General features: G+C 41.9%; 1 protein-coding gene across 5 annotated transcripts in view; it reads right to left on the bottom strand.

Annotated features, from left to right (window-relative positions):
* sacs (sacsin molecular chaperone) overlaps positions 1 to 20,714 on the bottom strand; it is an 89,530-nt gene that overhangs the window by 44,020 nt on the left and 24,796 nt on the right. For 2 of the 5 annotated variants that reach the window (XM_062974636.1, XM_062974635.1), the window contains exons 1-2: positions 8,138 to 8,795; positions 1,650 to 1,800 (exon numbers count right to left, since the gene is read on the bottom strand). In XM_062974636.1, the coding sequence (XP_062830706.1) occupies positions 1,650 to 1,800; positions 8,138 to 8,751 (765 nt within the window). In that variant the 5' untranslated portion in view covers positions 8,752 to 8,795. Of the gene's footprint in view, positions 1 to 1,649; positions 1,801 to 8,137; positions 8,796 to 20,714 lie in introns of those variants that run through there. The other 3 variants (XM_008108002.3, XM_008108003.3, XM_008108004.3) reach the window with 3 other exon arrangements.

Raw genomic sequence — 20,714 nt, forward strand, 5'->3', positions numbered from 1 at the left:
TATACCCTAAGATCTGAAGACCTTTACCCTTGTCCCTGATGACACTTATTTTTCTTCTCACTGTGAAATCTTTATTACAACTAAAAAGACCTTGCAGAACAACAAGGCCGTAGCAAACAAACTCAACGCTACATGAGTAGATTCCTACTAGTAATGGTAATTTCTGCTCCTCTTCCCTCTCTTTCCTACATCCTAAATGAATGCTTTACTGATTTGCAGGAACAAATTAAGGATACACACAGGGAATGATATGCAGAAAAAGAACGAAAACTCACTGCTGTGAATGTGTGATGACTCATGGGCCATGTAGTCCCGTTCCTAGTACTGTTGTGACAGATGAAGAGGAAAACTTGGGTTTCCCACCGTTTCTGCCAGATTTGGAGCCCTTGCAGCTGCAGGATGTTTGTCCACAAGAAGTCAGCCAAACAAGCCTTGTGGAAAAATCTCCCCCATTTTCTCGCCGCCTTTATTATAATCAAGATAGACACGCTCGGGAGGCGACTCGCCGAAGCGCCCGGATAGCTGCCAGACAATTAGATGATTAAGTCTATTTCCCTTGGGAAAGTTTAAGGAGTCTCGCATCTGGACAGTATAGGTTTCGGTTCTTGTTCCCCAGAGAAAGTGTGCTTTGGCGGGAAAACAAGATCCTATATAGATGTTTGGCCACAAAGGATTCCTTGCGGAGTCAATTCGTTAGCTTCGGGAGTAGATTGTGTGTGGACTACGCTACTCCAGTTTCCAGGACCTTGCTCTCGTTCCAGCCCTGCCTTGTTCCCCGGACCTCGCCACGGATTTCGCCACGGACCCTGTTCTTGCTCCTCGCGTCTTGTTGCCTTGAATCAAGCCTCGTTTGCCAAGAATCTAGTTTGCTTCCTAGCCTTGCATTAAGCTCCATGGACTAAAGGACCTTGTCATCTCCCCTCACTTTGCTTGGCAAAGTGTGTGTTTCGGTTATTGGATTACAACTTTGGACCTTAATATTTCATATTGGACATAGTTTTCTTGGACTAATTTTGACCTTTCCTGAAAGGTCTACTTCTGAACTATTTTCTACACTTGCTTTTATTAACTTTATATATTTCCTCAATAAAGATATTAGATAGATTCTGGCCTCTGTGTATGGTTATTGGTGCTCTGCAGCCTGGGTCCTGACAGAATGCTTATTACCTTTATGCCCAATAGCACAGATCGAAAAGGTAGCATTCTACAGTCAGTTAAAACATGATCTGTATATGGTACACAAGGAAAAAGTAATGTTGGGCGTAAGTCATTAACACAAATAAATTTTCCCTGGTAGAGTTCTGAAACTCCTTAAAAACTGAACAGAAACCCTAGTTTTTAAACTGTTTAACTTGCTTCAATGCTATTTGTAAGTTGTCCTGAGATTTTTTGATATAAGCAAACTCTAAATATTTTAATTGATAAAGTATTCTTATGAAGCAAGGAAATGTGGAAATTATCCTTTTTTAATATTAATTTTTATTCCAGAAAACAAACCAACAAATCTACAAACAAACAAAGGTAAATACATTTTTCTTACATTTGTGTATTTTTCTAAACTGAAATTATTCATTCTTGGATGCAGGAACAAATACATAAATAAACCTCCCTCAACAGAAACAAAACTGCCAAGAACCCAGAAGGCTCACCTCTCTCCCTTGATAGCATAGGCGCTGTTCAGCCACAGGAAAACCTGTCTCTGGATAAATTAACTCTTTTATGGCTCCCACAGACACTGAAGAAGGCACCTCAAATGTCCTGCAGCCCATATAGTCATGAAGAACTGTCACCGTGGCTGACCTACACCAACAACAAACAAAGAAAGTCTTATTAGAACGAACAGCAAAAAGATAACAGATCATCTAAGACAAGTAGAAGAGAGTGGGCCCTTGGTATCTGCTAGGGTTTTAGTTCCAGAAACCCTTGTGGATACCCAAATCCATGGATGATAAAGTCTCATTATACACAATGGCATCTTGTACATAAAATGGCATAATCAATTTTGTTATTTGAAATTTTTGGAGGTAGGGGGAAATATTTTCAAGCAGTAGACAGCTGAAAGCGTAGATTCAGAATTCATGGATACAAAGGGTCAACTGTGGTAAGTTTTATTTTTACTAAATGCTTTTATTTTCTTTATATGGATCTTCAATTGAACATTCCCAAAACAGATTATCTGGAATGTGATCTTCAAAATGGAAAAACAATTCAAATTAATGCACAAGCACTAAAGAAGGCCACCCAATTAAAATATCTAGGGACTCTGGACTTCACAGATGGTGACACAATGCCAGGTTTACTGTCACAAATAAATACAGCCTGGTTGAAATGGCGGCAAACTACTGGCATTCTGTGTGGCATTCTCAAAAATCCCTGAACACCTCAAGGTTAAGATCTACATTACAGCTGTTCGCTCAGTAGCCCTCTATGGGGCAGAGTACTGGCCAACAACAAGCCCTTAGTACTGGCCAGCTATAAGCAAGCCCTTAACACAATGGAAATGAAAATGCTGAGATGAACACTTGGTTTGACATTTCTTGACCATGTGCCAAATGATGACATCCGTCAAATATTGTATACTTTTTATCATGTTTTAATTGGTTGTTTTATAGTATATTTGTTGCTGGCCCTTGTGGCAGAATGTAAGCTGCTCTGAGTCTCCTCGGGGAGAAGGGCGGGGTATAAATGCATGTAATAAATAATAATAATAATAATAATAATAATAATAATAAATATTAGGAATTAAAGCGATCTGCAAGAAAATACAGGAAGCAAGACTACAATGGTACGGTCATGTCATGGGAAGAGAACCAACATCAGTAGCACAAACAGTACTACATTTGGAGATTGCAGGATGACTACCACATGGATGGCCAAAGAAAAGATGGATGGACATCATCAACGAAATGTGTGCTGCCAACCAGAGACTGAAGAAAGCTCAAAACAAAGCCCTGTGGAAACGACAGTCACAATGCTAACGCCTCTATCAGGAAAATAGCTTAGAAAGAAGAAGATATGGATCTTACCTTGGAATTTGAAAAAAATGAATTTACCCTTTTCAATGATACAGTACGTAATGTTGATACATTAAATGAATTCTGATATATAACATCAAGATCTCCTTAGCTGGTACAAAAGTCAAAAGAAACTCGGATGTGTCTATGTGTCTGTATGCCTTCAAATTGCCTGTCAACTTAAAGCAACCCGATGAACTTAATAGGGTTTTCCTGGGCAAAGAATATTTAGAGGTGATTTTTGTCAGCCCCTTCTCAGAAATATAGCCCTAAAGTATCAGGTGCTCACTGGCAGTCACCAATCCAGGTACTATCTCTGCTTGGTTTGCAAGACCAGACAGAATCTGGTGCCTCTAGGAATTTAGATCACAAAGGAAACTGCTATATACCAAATGGGTGCACGGAGCTCAATATGACCAAAACTGAGTAGCAATACAGATCTTCTATAGATCACTTGCTCTATGATTGAGTTTCACACACACACTAATGGAATGTACTATTTATGCAGCATACGTAAAAACAAATGTAGCAGGATGACAGAGGTGAGTAAAGCATTCTATCCCACCTCTTATTGTTCTTCCTAATTTGTACAGAAATGTCCATGGAGTGTGTGCCACACCACTCAGGTGACTGGGAAAAATCAGAAAGTGGTGTGGATCATGTAGGAAGCCCTTGTGACATGTTCCCATCCACCATCAATAATTCACATTCATTTTACAAGACACGGGTATTTGGGTATCCTTTCTTCCCCGAAAAAGCATTCTGCATCCTATCTGGCCTTGGAAGCTAGACAGTGTGAGACATGGTTAGTACTTGGAGGGGAGCCCAACAAACACCGGGTGCTGTTGGTTATATTTCAGAGGAAGAACATAGCAAATGTGTTGTCGAAGGCTTTCATGGCCAGGATCACAGGGTTGTTGTATGTCTTTCAGGCTGTGTGGCCATGTTCCAGAAGTATTCTCTCCTGACGTTTCGCCCACATCTATGGCAGGCATCCTCAGAGGCTGTGTGGCTCCATGTCACACAGCCTCTGAGGATGCCTGCCATAGATGTGGGTGAAACGTCAGGAGAGAATACTTCTGGAACATGGCCACACAGCCCGAAAGACATACAACAACCTAACATAGCAAATCTATCTCTGAATATTCCTTGTCTAAAAGAAAACTCTAAGAAAATCACAGCATAGCCATAAGTCAATAAGTGACTTGAAGGCACACATACATATGCACATTATTAAATCTCATGCTGCCTATCTGGACTCTTCAGTGCAAAGAAACGATCTTATCTCAAAGACAGTATTTGATCTTATAAACTAAGCAGGGTCAAACTTGGATAGTAGACCAACAATGAATACCAGATGCTGCCAGCAATTTCAGAGGAAGAAACTGTCAAAACCATCTTAGAGTATTCCTTGCCTAAGAAAATTACAAAATTCATGGGGTCACCATAACTAGGACAAGTAACTGGAAAGTATATACAGCAGAGTCTCACTTATCCAAGCCTCGCTTATCCAAGGTTCTGGATTATCCAAGCAATTTTTGTAGTCAGTGTTTTCAATATATCGTGATATATCGTAAATACAGTAATTACAGCATAACATTACTGCGTATTGAACTGCTTTTTGTGTCAAATTTGTTGTAAAACATAATGTTTTGGTGTTTAATTTGTAAAATCATATCTTAAATTGATGTTTAATAGGCTTTTCCTTAATCCGTCCTTATTATCCAAGATATTCGCTTATCCAAGCTTTTGCCGGCCCGTTTAGCTTGGATAAGTGAGACCACTGTATATATACACTCTCTCCTAAACACTCTTTATATGTATACATATACTGTTGTTGTTATTTATGATTTATATAGTGCCATCAAGTGTACAATAAAATAAGCAAAAACAATAGGTCGTCAAAGGCCGACAATCCAAAATATATGTGCGTGCACAGAGGGAAGAAGAAATAACAAATTACACAACAACATATTTATAATTCTGCTAGAGCCACATACACACAGCAAGAGGAGAAGCAAAAACAAATAACAGAACTATACTAGTTGTGGTACAGCCCTCATTATAAACGCAGAGGGAAGAAGCAGTATCTCAAAGCTCTGCAATTATCATTTTGGTAGAGCCTACGCACACAAAGAGGAGGAGCAATATTAAATCACAAAATTATACATTTTGTATTGTGATGGTCTACATACCCACAAAGAGGGAAGGAGCAATTACAAATATCTAAACTATACAATTATTATTGGGCTGGATAGAGTTCACATACACACACAGACTGGATCTACTACGGTCCCTGAGTTAACAAACATCAGATTTACAAACAATTCATAGTTAAGAACGGGAATGAGACCACAGGAAGTGAGAGAAATCTATCCCTCAGAAGGGAAATTCACTCCTGGAAGAGTTATCATGGGAAAAAGGTGTCTTCATTGAAGCTTTATCACCAATCCTTGTTTCCACAACAAGCGATTTTTTTCAAAATCCAATTATTACAGGGGCGAAAAGTGAGGTGAAAACGTCTGAACAGGGGCACAGACAGAAAAACAAACACCACACAGGTTTTAACCCTTCCTATGCAATCCAAAGTGTGGATGTGTGTGTGTCACTGAGCCAAGTCACTGAATCTGAAATCACACAGGTTATTTTCAGAGGTCCAAAAAGACAATCTACATGGTTTCAGATTCAATGACTTGAATGACATTAAAACAGCTTTAAAATCATGGTCGCGAGGCAAGACCCTATATTTTTCCAAAATGTTTTTGATGCCTGGGTTAAACGTTGGTGCAAATGTGTACATATTAATGGTGACTATGTTGAACAGTAGTTTTGTGTAGAGGATAGTTCAGGCTATGATCTGCAACTGCTGCTGTTATATGTTTATTCATAACATTTTTGACACAGGAGGCAAAACCTTTTGACCCACCCTCAAATACAATAATAATAATAATAATAATAATAATAATAATAATAATAATAATAATCTTTATTTGTACCCCACCACTTCTCCCCGAAGGAACTCGGGACGGCTTACAAGCACGCCGAAGTGCTGCACATAAAATAAACAATACATAGAACTGAAAACAATAAAAACATGAAATTACAATCGCCTACACATATAATTGTCCACACAATAATCTGCACATATATTATCACAAAATAAAAATAAAATGTACAAAACACAATCATAACTGTGGGTAAAGACTGGTTGTTTATGATTGAAGAATATTTATGGAGTTATATTTTAAAATGTACCTGTTCTAACATAGGGCCCTTCCACACAGCTGCATATCCCAGAATATCACAGCAGAAATTTGCACAATATCTGCTTTGATCTGGGTTATCTGAGTTCACACTCAGAAAATGTGGGATTTTCTGCCTTGATATTCTGGGATACAGAATATATTCTGGGTTATATGGCTGTGTGGAAGGGCCCTTAGTTACACATTTGACTTAAGAACGAACCTACAGAACCTATCTTGTTCGTAATTTGGAGACTGTTGTAATGCAGTTTCAGAATGCGCATTAAGGGCATTGAACTGGATTATATGAGTCCACACTACCATATGCAGCTAATCTGCATTCTGAGGGCCCATCCACATAGCCATATAACCCAGATAATGGGAGATAATTCACAATATCTGCTTTGAGCTAGATTACCTGAGTCCACACTGTCATATAAGCCAGTTCAATGTGAATTGTATACAGCTGTGTGGAAGGGGCCTGAAACTGCATTATATATGGCAGTGTAGATCCAGCCATAGGTGAAAGGAAGAATAACAAATCTCAAAACTATACAAGTATTGGGTTGTTGTGCATTTTGCAGGCTGTATGGCCATATTCTAGAGGCATTCTCTCCTGACGTTTCACCCAGACATCCTCAGAGGTTGTGAGCTATTTTGGAAAACTAAGCAAGGGAAGTTTATTTGTGGAAGGTCCAGGGTGGGAGAAAGAACTCTTATCTGTTGGAGGCCAGTGTGAATATTGTAATTAATCACCTTGCCTCTGAGGATGCCTGCCATAGATGTGTTCTCGAAGGCTTTCATGGCCCGGAAAATACACAACCACCCAATGATTCCGGCCATGAAAGCCTTCCTTTGAGAGCACATTGATGCAAGTACCCTGTTTCCCCAAAAATAAGACAGTGTCTTATATTAATTTTTGCTCCCAAAGATGCGCTAGGTCTTATTTTCAGGGGCTGTCTTGTTTTTCCACAAAGAAGAATTCACATTTATGGTTGAATTTTTAAAAAATGAAAATTTATTATCTACTGTACAGTAGTTGTCATCACAAACCAGCATAACCAAACTGTGAATCATTTCAAGAATTTCTATATTATATTTTACTGCTATACTGTTTTTTAATTAGTGTTTTAATTTTCTGTTTGTATGTATATTTATGTTATTGTTGGGCTTGTCCCTGTGTAAGCTGCCCTGAGTCCCTCCTGGGAGATGGAGGTGGGATACAAGAATAAAGTTATTATTATATTATTATTATTTCTTGTTACTACCTTTATTTCCATGTACAACAATCTATGGTATGTACATTTACCGATCCTGCATGCTTCCAAACAAAAATTTTACTAGGTCTTACTTTCAGGGGAGGCCTTATATTTAGCAATTCAGAAAAACCTCTACTAGGTCTTATTTTCTGGGGATGTCTTATTTTCAGGGAAACAGGGTATTATTGGGCTAGAGTTCACAGACAAAGAGAGGGAAGGAGCAACAACAAATCTCACAACTATACCAGCACTGTTGTGCTAGGCGCCCACAGACACACAACACTGAGGGAAGGCGTAAAAACAAACCTCAAAGCTTTACAAATACTGCTATGGACTGCCAGAGGCTGATGAAGCGCATTGCGTGGGCAGTGAAGATGCTCTCTCTGGGAGAGGGATGCACCACCTCACCTTCCCCGCCTCTTTATGGCTCCCAGATGCCTCTCCCTGGTGCCCTAAGAGAGATGTATCAAGGCGCCACAGGAAAAGAAACTCCCCTTCAAAGAACAGCCCATTCAACAGCTCGCTTTCTACCCGCGTGGAAAGGAACGCCATAAGCAGCGCTGGGTTTCCTCTCAAAGTGTTGGAAACGAGGGTGAGGTTTATACAGCAGCCTCGTACTCACATGCCTCTTCTGACCGAGAAGGCCTCGGGCCCAGCTTCTTGTTCCCTCTGAGGGCCTTTCAATAAATGGAGACCGTTAGGCGCCCGCCAGGTCGCCACCGAAACGCCGCCGCCGGCTCCGCACATGAGGGAGGAGGAGCAGAGGGAGAGAAGGGGGCGGGCTCCGGCCTGAGGCCGAGGAAGCGAAGGGAAGGGGAAGGCCCTTCGAAGCGCGGCTCCAGCGGCGGCAGAGGAGAGAGAGGGGCGTGTGTTTTCCGGACTGCGGCAAAAGCGCCAGAGAAGCGAGAAGGCCAGGCCAGGCGGTCCTCCTGCCTGAGGGCTGGGCCTCCCAGGAACACAGCGACATGACTTTCTAGCGGTCTCATTAACATCGTCCTCATCATCACATCTGTGCCTCAAGACCTGAAGGAAGCTGCCAGTCAGCCCTCCCAAGCTGCAGGGAGTTGCCTCAGAAAGGCTTGGGATCAAAAGGTGATTTCGTATATTTGAGTATTTTGAAAGACAGCTGTGCCCACCCTGCCTGTGCTCAGAAACAGTCTGTCCATGTCCCTGCTGCTTATGGTCACTCTGCCTATGCTCAGATACCATTGCCATTCTCAGAAACAGTCTGGCCATGTCCACGCTGATTAGGGTCACTCTGCCTATGCTCAGAGACCATTGCCTGTTCTCAGTCTGGCAATGCACACCCTTCCTATGGTCACTCTGCCTGTGCTCAGAAACAGTTTGGCCATGTCCACTCTGCTTGTAGTCACTCTGCCTATGCTCAGAAACAATCTGGCCATGTCCACTCTGCTTATTGTCACTCTGTGCAGAGACCATTGCTCTTCTCAGAAACAGTCTGGCCATGTCCGCTATGATTAGGGTCACTCTGCCTATTCTCAGAGACCATTGCTGTTCTCAGTCTGGCAATGCACACCCTTCCTATGGTCACACTGTCTGGGTTCAGAAGCACTCTGCCTGTGCTCAGAAACCATTTGGCCATGTCCACTCTGCTTGTGGTCACTCTGCCTATGCTCAGAGGCCATTGCTGTTCTCAGAAACAGCTTGGCTGTGCACACTCTGCCTGTGGTCACTCTGCCTGTGCTCAGAGGCACTCTGCCTATGCTCAGAAACCGTCTGGCCATGTCCACTCTGCTTATGTTCACTCTGCCTATGCTCAGAGGCACTCTGCCTATGCGCACTACTTCTGCTCAGGTATTCTCAGTAACAGTCTTGCTATGAACCCTCTTCCTATGCTCAGAGGCACTCTGCCTAATAATAATTGCTACTCACCTCACAATTCGAGTCAGGGTGCAACATATCAGCCGAAACATATCAACATAAAATACATACAATAAAACACATATATTAAAACACATGTCACAAAGATTGAAATGCGGAAATAGAACGTAAATTTAAAATTAATGGTTTAAAATTGACTAGGTAGGCCTGGCGGTACAGATGGGTCTTTAGTCGTGTTTTTAATTCTGCCAGCTCATTATACCTATGCTCAGAAAAAATGCCAGCTCTCAGAGACCATTACTATTCTCAGTAGCAGTCTGGCTATGTACATTGCCTATAGTCACTCTACCTATGCTCAGAGGCAGTCTTGACGATGCAACATTCACTTCTGTTTCACAGACACCTTGCACAAATAGCCTGAAACTAACTGTATACATGATATTTTTAATTTTGTGCATGAAACAACAGAATAATAGACTGCCCATTTGAAAATCAGTATGTGAGATTATCGTCTTATATACCAATTCATTGTAATAATTCCTGAATAGGAAATGTGTTCATCAGGGCCTTTCTGGATAGGAATATACAAATTTTTGTGAACACTTTCCCAAATTCCTCTTAGGAGAGGACTAGCTGTGTTTTGTGAGTCAAAGGAGCCACACAACACAGTGGACTGCTGCATTGAAGCAAATATTGTACATAAAAAATGTTCTGCGCACATGGAACCAGGCCATTCTTCTTGGGAAAAAGTTTCAATTTGTCTTACGCTTGAAAGACAAAAAAAGCAGGATTTCTTGTTCAATACCTCTTATGAAAAAAGATTTTTTTCTTCCCTAGTTAGTTCCAGATAGAATTTAGTGCACATTGAGCATCCCTTATCCAGAATTGTATGAATGTTGAGAATGTATGATCTGTCCAAGCTCACCCAGTGGTTTCAAAGCCTGGTAGTTCAATGTTCAAACCCATATATAACACTGGTGCTCATATTTATTATGTGATATTCCAAAATCCGAAAATATTTGAAATCCCAAACACTTATGGTCCCATGCATTTCAGATAAGGATTACTCAGCCTGTATTGTGTTAACGTGTAGTAGAATATAAATTTACTGCATAAATCTGTATGTGTTTATCTAGAAAATAAATCCCACTGTCTTCAATGGAACATACTTGCAATGGAAACATTCATGGTTTCAGATTAACAGACCTCTACTAGAGAAATTGCAGTGTGTGCAACAGTATAGAATCAACTTGTGTCTTTAGCAAAGCAGAAAAAAATAATGGAAGAGATAGCAGAGGGCTGGAGGAAATCTATAACATCACTCTTCAGGTAGCAACACTTTTTCCTTACATATATAATTTATGAGTTAATTTCTGTTAACTCTCACCTCTACATTATTTCCAAAAAGAAATAGTGTTAAGAATTTTGCACTGATATTTTTTGTTTGTGTCTGCGACTCCATAGTGGATTATTACTATATTAAAGGAAGCTCTTATAATTTCAGGGTTCCTGATAAAATAGTTAGGTTAAAATCTCAAACAGAATACAATATTAAAGTAGTACTGCTTGTATAATATGTTTCTAAACTGAAGTCTAAAACTATCTATGAAATAACTAAAAGATTTTAAATTACAAATCAGAATAGGTTCCTCATCAACAATTATAGCCAAAATGTATAAACCAGTTTAATAAGTGAAACAAACTGTAGGGTTTTTTTTACCATGAAGTGCCTTCACACAAAAATATAAAATTGTTTTAAAGTATACTCTTTAAGTGAATCTAGAAGAGTAATTAAGAAGGTAAAATGTGAAGGTAAAATCTCTTCAAGTAGATTTTTTCCAAACTACTGAATATAACAAACAAGTTCATTCACAAAAATTGCCATGGGATTACAAGTGATTAGGCAGTGATTAAAGTAGTTGTAAAGCTATTTTTATTTTTTATTATTCTTTATAGAAGAAGTATCAACTCATTTTTCAGTTAATCATAAATGGTCTTTCAAAGAGTATAAGGGAGTTAGGTGACCTAACAAAACTGCTAAATGTAATGTAGCTTTGGGTTCTTCTTTCAGGCAAACCTACCTAGTGAGGACTAAATGAGTTGGTGACCATAAATTCTCGACTTAACTCAGCCAGTAATTTCTGGTGCCAATCTAAAAAATGTTATCACTTCCTGTGCAAAGTCCCTGATTAAAGCAAGAATCTTTTGCAGCCATGGACTGAAAAGTTGCCTGTAAATTCATGCAGAGCTTACTCCCATCTAAGATGTTACTAGCTTTTATAGGTTGATCATTGAGGACAAAGTGAAGGAGATGCATTTGAAGTAACTTGGAATTTTATCATATGAGCCAGACAAAATGGCATTGCAGGTCCCTATCAAACAATGTTATGTACATCCCACTAGCCACCTCATTTGGTGATTCTCTTATCCTTAGCCATAAAACCTGTCCATAGCTTTCAATCCCATTATATTCCTGCCACCTACCATTGTGTGATGGTTCACTTCTGCTCTGTGCCAGCATGCCAACAGTGAGGTGAGGTCAGGTGACAGGGTTCTCCTTCTTTCCACCTTGTAAATTGGCTGGTTCCTTTTTATTTTATATAAATCTTTGCCTTTTGTTTGTTTTGTTTTTGATACTGAAACTGGACAATTTAATTTTTTTTTAAAAAAAGGAATTGCAGTAGTGCGAGAAGGCAAGGCTATGGGGATATGCAGAAGTCCAGCACATAAAAATACTATATCACCTTGGCTCCCTGGACTGGCCAGTACAGTCTGGTTTTTAATCCTAGGTTTAAAAGGTACAGTAGAGTCTCACTTATCCAACATAAACGGGCCGGCAGAATGTTGGATAAGCGAATATGTTGGATAATAAGGAGGTGTGATGACTCATGGGCCATGTAGTCCCGTTCCTAGCGCTGTTGTGACAGATGAAGAGGAAAACTTAGGTTTCCCACCGTTTCAGCCAGAATTGGAACTTTCACAGCCAGAGATGGAGCCCCTGCACCTGCAGGAGATTTCCCTCCCAGAAGTTTCCCAAACAAGCCCTGAGCCAAAATCTCCCCCTTTTTCTCGCCGTGATTATTGTCAACAACAGAGAGGAGCTCAACAGGCTAATCGCAGAAGCCTGAGAATCGCGGCCAAACAAATGGTTGATTAAACCTGCTTCCCATGGGAATCTTTAGGGAGTCATGCATCTGGACTCAGAGAATGGCTTTCGGTTCTGGTTCCCCAGAGAATTGTTCTCTGGCGGGAAAACGAGACCCTACTTAGGTGTTTTGCCCTCGTAGGAATCTTGCGGAGTCAATTCGTCAACTTCGGGAGTAGGTTGTGTGTGGACTACGCTCCCGTTTCCAGCCTTGCTTTGCTTCCCAGGACCTTGTTTTGCTTCACGGACCCAGCCTTGCCTTCCGGACCTCGCCACGAATTTACCACGGATCCTGTTTTTGCTCCTTGTTCTTTGTTGCCTTGAATTAAGCCTTGTATCCAAGAATCAAGTTATTTCCTTGCCTTGCCTAAGTTTCATGGACTAAAGGACCTTGTCTTCTCCCCTCACTTTGCTTGGCAAAGTGAGTGTTTCGGTTATTGGATTACAACTTTGGACCTTAATATCTCATATTGGACATTGTTTCTCTGGACTAATTTTGACCTTTCCTGAAAGGTCTACTTCTGAACTATTTCCTACACTTGCTTTATTTAACTTTATATATTTCCTCAATAAAGATATTAGATAGATTCTGGCCTCTGTGTATGGTTATTGGTGCTCTGCAGCCTGGGTCGTGACAGGAGGCATTAAGGAAAAGCCTATTAAACATCAAATTAGGTTATGATTTTACAAATGAAGCACCAAAACATCATGTTAGACAACAAATTTGGCAGAAAAGGTAGTTCAATACGCAGTAATGCTATGTAGTAATTACTGTATTTATGAATTTAGCACCAAAATATCATGATATATTGAAAACAAAACTACAAAAATGCGTTGGATAAGCGAGTGTTGGATAAGTGAGACTCTACTGTAATTATAATTTGGGTGTGCTTAAAAAAATAAGCCCTCGTTGGCACAGTGGGTTAAACCACTGAGCTGCTGAACTTGCTGACCAAAAGGTCAGTAGTTCAAATCTGAGGAGCGGGGTGAGCTCCTGCTGTTAGCCCCAGCAAATGTACGTAGATCAATAGATACCACTCCGGCGGGAAGGTAATGGCGCTCTATGCAGTCATGCCAGCCACATGACTATGGACAATGCTGGCTCTTTGGCTTAGAAATGGAGGTGAGCACTAGCCCCCAGAGTTGTACACGACTAGACTTAATTTCAAGGGAAAAACTTTACCCTAAAATTAAAATATTTAATTGTTTTACTTTCAGACTTCCCCACGCATACCTTTTTTTTTTTTTTTTTGCATCTCACAACCCAAATACAAATTTTAAAGCTTGTATACTTTTTTGGTATTTTACTTGGTCCTCGTAAAGTTATCCTGGAATATGGTTGTTTTTCTAATTGAAAAAATGGCTACCTTTTGCTACTATTTTTCTTAATGTTTAGAAACTATCTGAAACACTGTTGCAAGGATGACCAATTTTAGAGCTCCCCAGTATTTAATAGCTGGGTCACAGCCTTTCAGCCAAAATTCATGTTGCATGATGTGAGATGTGTGCCAGAATTTCCCTGTCAGTACAACTGTTAAAAGCACAGGGAATTTAATAATGGAAAAATTGGTACCTTCAGGCAGACAAATTGAGAGTGTCAGTGGATTGTAGTGGTTTCAATCCTGGACTACAACACTGGAGACCAGGGTTCAAATCCCTGCTCCACCATAGAAACCCACTGGGGATCCTTGGCCAAGTCAAACTCTCTAAGACTCAGAGGAATGTTTCAAAAATTAGACCCCAAAATTGTGAATTATGAGACGTGGCTCCATTGGGAAATTTAGCTAGCCACTTTGTTATTTCTGATTGCTCTACAACAGTGGTTCCCAACTTTTTTTTGTCCCAGGACCACTTTGACCAGGGACCACTTTCCAACATTAGTACCAAAAGGGTTACGAATCAGTTTTTGATCAGCTTTAGATTCGGTTTGATTATTTGGGGGTGCTGATTCAGAAAATTGCATTGTATAGACCACATCAGCTCTAGTTTCTGATACAGAACATATGCCATCCAGTAGTCGCCATCTGCTTGCCCACAGAAAAAAATATTTAATAATCTAGAGCTGATGTGATCTATCCAATGCAATTTTCTGAATCAACACCCCAAATAACCCCAGAAATAGGCCTAAAAACGAAGACACCAAGGCACCCCCGCTTCCAGGCGCCACATGAAACAGCTCCGCTCAGGGGAAGGAAGGAGGAGGAGAAGCAGCAGTCAGGAGGCTTGTTGTGCCTTTCGTGGGTAGTCAGCCTCTCCCCTCCCAACATCCTCATTGCCTCGGTACTATAAGAGTGTTTCATGAGACCAGTCGCTCTTGTTGCAATGGTGTAGTAATGGTGATGCCGTGGACCATATTTTAGTTTTTGGGGACCACTGGTGGTCCACAGACCACAGGTTGGGAACCACTGCTCTACAGTAACCTTTCCATGATATTCTCTGGAAATTCCACCCTATTGCTTTCTATGACCACACCATAGCCGAAGATATGGGGACCTATCCCAACCTATTATCACCAGATATACCACATTCTATCTCGATTGTACCCCTCTCAGTGGGTCAACAAACAGACTGACACTTCAAATACTCCAGTGACAGTTTATCAAATTTCCTGCCACTACTAAGGACCAACCAGTGATGACTGAGTCCTGAACCGCTCAGGATGTGGATCCTAGTTGGACAGTTTCTAAATTAGAAGTTACCGCAGGAGTCTTGAATACCTGTCAGAATAAATATGGTCAGTGTTCACAGTAGTGGCACGTCAGTTCCGCAAGCTAGAGCTCACCCCGTCTCACCAGCAACCTCCAGGTCAGCAACCTAGCCTTCAAGTCAGTAGTCCAGCCAGCACAGGTTTAACCTATTGTGCCACCACGGCTCCTGCTTTACAGTGGTAATTTTGCACAACTAGAACATACGGAGAGAAATCTCTTTCTACATAAATAGCTCCCACCAAGATTTCTCCTTCCACATCACTTAATGTTATTTTAAGCTCAAGCCCCTTTCTTCCATGCAGGAAAAGCCCAGTCAAAGCACCCCCAACAGATGGCCATCCAGCCTCTGTTTAAAAGCCTCCTAAGAATGTGCTTCCACCACACCACACTCCCAGGGCCAGGCCTTTCCACACAGTCATATAACTCAGAATATCAAAGCAGAAAATCCCACAATATCTGCTTTCAACTGGATTATCGGAGTTCACACTGTATATATCCTAGTTCAAAGCAGATTTTATTCAGCTGTGTGGAAAGGGCCCCAGACAGTCTGTTCCACTGTTAAGTAGCTCTTACTGGTCAGGAAGTTCTTCCAAATGTTTATTTAGCTGGAATCCCTTTTCCTTGCATTTGAATCTCTATTCTGATTTAAAAACAAGCTTGTCCTTCCAGTAGCAGGTTGAAACGTTTTTATTCAGGCAGGCTTTTAAAGAATAAGGTTTTTAAGATCATAAGGGGCTGCTGTGATTTTATATGGTTCTAATGTTTAATACTGTTGTAATACTTGCACATTTGTATATTTTCAGTTGTAGTGCAGTGCTTTTAGTTGTGAGCCGCTTTGAGTCTCTGTATGGAGAGAAAAAGCGAGATATCAATAAACATCATAATAATAACGATAATGATAATAAGTGCTTTCAAGTCGTCTTTCAATTTATTGGAAATGCCATGAATTTTGTAGAGGTTTCTTTAAAAACCCCTTTAAAAATAACAATGTCTTTCAATCAAATAATCATTTGGAGAGTTGCTTCCTTAAGACATGGTTTGAATTAAAATCTGTTTGGCCACTGTTCTGGAAAAACCCATCTGAATCATGATCTTGAATTATCACCAAGAATTGCAGGAACTGAGTACTCTGCAATTTTGTGGTTTTTATCCTAAAATCAAAAGACCAATGACCTTTTGTTGAAGTTAGTAATAACTTTGATGCTGAATGACTAGGGCTTTTTGCATGTACTCGAAGACAACTGTGTGTAACAGACTCATTTTAAATGTTGCTGAACATACCTACCAATAAACAGGGCAGGGTTGAATAAATGTGAGCAGTCTGAACAAATATTTAGGGCTTAGTAATGCAAGACAACATCTACTGCAGTAAGAGACCTACAATTGCAGCTGCTAAGATTCTGCAGTGCTGGCAGGAAAATGCCAGTGACTCAGCAACCACATTTAACCATGAGACAATCCACTGCTATTATAGAACTTTTTGTACTACAGTAAGTAATGCATATATTTTTGGTGTATCCTAATGGATTTTTAATGTCATAGGAGTGGAAAGTTTTACATTACAGAGAACATTTCTTACAATTACATACAGGCTGGTTAATATCCTGTCAAGCAACAAAGATTGTTGTAGCCCCTAGATTTAGAGAACATAAAAAGAGACAGTGGATCAGACTGAAGGCCTATCTAATCTAGCATTTGGTTCACACAGTAGCCAAGAAATTGCCTGTAGGAACCCCATATGCAGGATATAAAACCTATGTTTTGCTTTTCCAGCAACTGAAGTTTGCCTGGTCTATAGTTAGCATGTTTGTCCTCAATTAGATATGTCAGGAGCTCATCATACCAATCTTCTCTTCTATATCTATAGATAATGGAGATGTATTGGATTTGAGCAGCTTAAATTTTGCACCTCTCCAATAGCGCAATTGCGCTAATTCACCATTCCATGTCACCATGATTATACTTCCACACATTCTGATAACCCTGGTTTCCTGCATGACTAGTTCCAGTAACACCATGGTTGCACAATTTTAGCATTAAAATGCAAATATATGTATAAAATAAAATGAAAACAGCCATTTTAGGAAGAGAAGGGATAGAGGATGGGGGGGGGGAGGAATCAATCATACCAAGGTTGGTAATAGGAATATCACAGACTGGGAGCTACTCAACGGGTTTCCCTATTAATAGCTAAAAACAGGAGAATCACCAGGGAGGGGGAAGTCAGCCCCATGGTGGGATGCTCACAGTGTCACTGAACCACTTCAGTTTGCCTGCCTCGTGTGATAAATCCCTCAATCCCAACTAGAGGAGGCTGCTTGAAATCATGTGAACTTGGTAGGTTCACACTCACATACATTCTTATTGATTCAGTAGGTCTCCTGTGGATGGGAATAACAATTGAATGTAGGCCTCAGAATTGTGCTTCCTTGTATCTACAGAGAGAGAGAGCTAAATCTCAGGGTAAGCAATGCTGGAAGAAGATGAAGTCTGATTGTATTATGTGAGGTGGCTTTAAAACTTATGAACCTATTCTCCACTGCCTCTGTGTTTGTATGGGTGTTTGTACTTGTGCAATGTCAACACAGGAAAAACTAGGAGTGGGGGGACACAGCCAGTGCATGCATGCACTTGGACTCATTCTATTGTTTGTAGCAAGTCAGCTTCATGACTCATGAGCCTTCTTGCTGCATAAGCCCTGGCAGCAGCAGTACAGGCTTAGTAATAAAGCTCCTGGGGATAGTGATGAGCTGTCCGTAAGCAACAATAGCAGCAAGATGACACCTGTCAAAATATTTGTACTCTCACAAGAGAACTAGATATAGAATCATAAAGTTGGAAGAGACCACCTGCCATTCACACAAAACTCCCCCAACAGATGGCCATCTAAAGTAAAGGTTTTCCCCTGACTTTAAGTCTAGTTGTGTCTGACTCTGGGGGTTGGGGCTCATTTCCATTTCTAAACCAAAGAGCCGGCATTGTCCGTAGACACCTCCAAGGTGGCCGGTGTGATGACTCATGGGCCATGTAGTCCCGTTCCTAGTACTGTTGTGAATGATGAAGAGGAAAACTTGGGTTTTCCACCATTTCAGCCAGAAAAGGAACTATCCCAGCCAGAAATTCAGCCTTTGCACCTGCAAGAGATTTGTCTTCCAGAAGTCTGTCAAACAAGCCCCGAGCCAAAATCTCCCCTGTTTTCTCGCCATGATTTTTGTAAACAACAGAGGGGAGTTCAACAGGTGTCTCGCAGGAGTGCTAGGATAGCTGCTAAGCATTCAGCTGATTAAGCCTGCTTTCCATGGGAAACTTTAAGGAGTCATGCATCTGGACTCAGAGAATAGCTTTCGTTTCTGGTTCTCCAGAGAACTGCTCTTTGGCGGGAAAACTAGACCCTATTTAGGTGTTTTGCCCACGGAGGGATCTTGCGGAGTCAATTCGTCAGCTACCGGAGCAGCGTGTGTGGACAGCTACTCCTGCTTTCAAGCCTTTGTTCCTGTTCCAAGCCTTCGTTCTCAGCCTTGTTTTCTCCCCGGATCTTGTCTTGTTTCCAGGACCTCGCCAAGTAATTACCACGGATCTTGTTCTTGCTCCTCGTTTCCTTGTTGCCTTGAATCAAGCTTTGTGTGCCAAGAATCAAGTTATTTCCTAGCCTTGCTCAAGTTCATGGACTAAAGGACCTTGTCATCTCCCCTCACTTGCTTGGCAAGTGAGAGTTTCGGTTATTGGATTACAACTTTGGACCTTAATATTTCATATTGGACATTGCTTTTTTGGACTAATTTTGACCTTTCCTGAAAGGTCTACTTCTGGACTATTTCCTATACTTGTTTTTATTAACTTTATATATTTCCTTAATAAAGATATTAGATAGAATCTGGCCTCTGTGTATGGTTATTGGTGCTCTGCAGCCTGGGTCGTGACAGTTTGACTCCGCCACCCTAAGCACCAATTAACCTAGGCCAGAATGTCTACCGGAGCCGGACCGGGGGCCCAACCACTCAGTTACACCATCGACAAGGATGAAGTGGACCGCATCTGTGATAAGCTCAATGCGCAGGAGGGAGAAATAAGGGGATTGAAGGAACGCGGAATCCGTCTCCCGGCCCTGGCGCTGCCAACCAAGTTTACTGGAGAAGCTTCTAAGGTTCATGTTTTCCGTCGCCAATGCCAGGCTTATCTAGAGGCCCGTAATGCCGAGTTTCCCCAAGAAGACATCAAGGTGGCGTGGATCTACAGTCTCCTAGACGGGCCAGCGGCCAACTGGGCGACGGCACTGTTCGACCAAGACTCCCCACATCTAAGATCAGCGCAACAATTCTTGGGTCACATTAAGGCGACTTGGGGGATTGAGGACAATTTGGAGGCAGCCAGCCACAAACTCCGGCGCCTCTCCCAAGGGGACAGACCCATGTCCCAGTACATAGCCGAGTTCCGAGTGTTGGCCCATAACACCGGATGGAACGATATAGCCCTCAGAGGACAATTTCGGGAGGGTCTCAACATCGAGATGCTGGAGGAAATCTCCAAGGTGGATCCTCCACACTCTCTTGAAGCACTCATTGATCAATGTTTACGAGCTGAAGTCATGATTGCCAACAGAAGACAATGGATCCGAGGCCAGAGCGGTAGGACCGGAGCGAGACCTCCCGCTCCCACCGGCGTCCAGCCGCGCCCAGTGTGGAGACCCCCGCCACCAGCCCCATACCCCAGAGGAAGCGAGGAGGTGCCGATGCAGTTGGGCAATGTGCGCCCCAGATTAGATGCCGCCGAGAAGGCCCGTCGCCAACGCCTAAATCTCTGCTGGTACTGCGGAAACGGGGGCCACTTTGCCAGAGAGTGTCCAGCCAAAGGGAAGCCCGCCGCTCGTCTGGCGGCGGCGTCCTCCACGGAGACGAAGACGTCTGAGGCGGCTGGCGCACAGCCGGCGGGGGAAGCCAGCGACCGGGCGTAGAGAGGCTCGCCAACCCGGTCAAAAAACCCACTCAAGAGCCGCCAACCGGGGTCCTATTTCTTCTAGTGGTCACCTTGTGGTCAGTAAAAAAAGGACCCGTCATGGTCCATGCCATGATAGACTCAGGAGCCACAAACAACTTCATTGACAGAGAGTATGCCGACTCTCTGGGATTACAATATCACGACTTCAAGAACGCCCGTGTGGTGCAAGCCATCGATGGCCGCCCCCTCAAGACAGGTCCAGTAAGCCAGTGGTCGGAACCCACCAGAATGTGGATAAGGGAACACATGGAAGAGATTTCCTTCTTTGTTACCGAGGTTCCCCACTTCCCTGTGATTTTGGGAATTCCATGGCTGACACTCCACGACCCAAGCATCTCCTGGTCCAACAGAGAACTGCAGTTTGCTTCAAAATATTGCCAAAACCATTGCCTTGTAGCCAAGGTATGCCATGCCACAGATGCTGAACCCATCATCACCTTGCCCAAGAAGTACTCGGAATTTTGGGATGTATTCAATGAAAAAGAAGCCGAGAGACTACCCCCACATAG

Source organism: Anolis carolinensis, chromosome 3 (genome assembly GCF_035594765.1).
Source record: "Anolis carolinensis isolate JA03-04 chromosome 3, rAnoCar3.1.pri, whole genome shotgun sequence".
In the NCBI taxonomy this organism is placed as follows: Eukaryota; Metazoa; Chordata; class Lepidosauria; order Squamata; family Dactyloidae; genus Anolis; species Anolis carolinensis.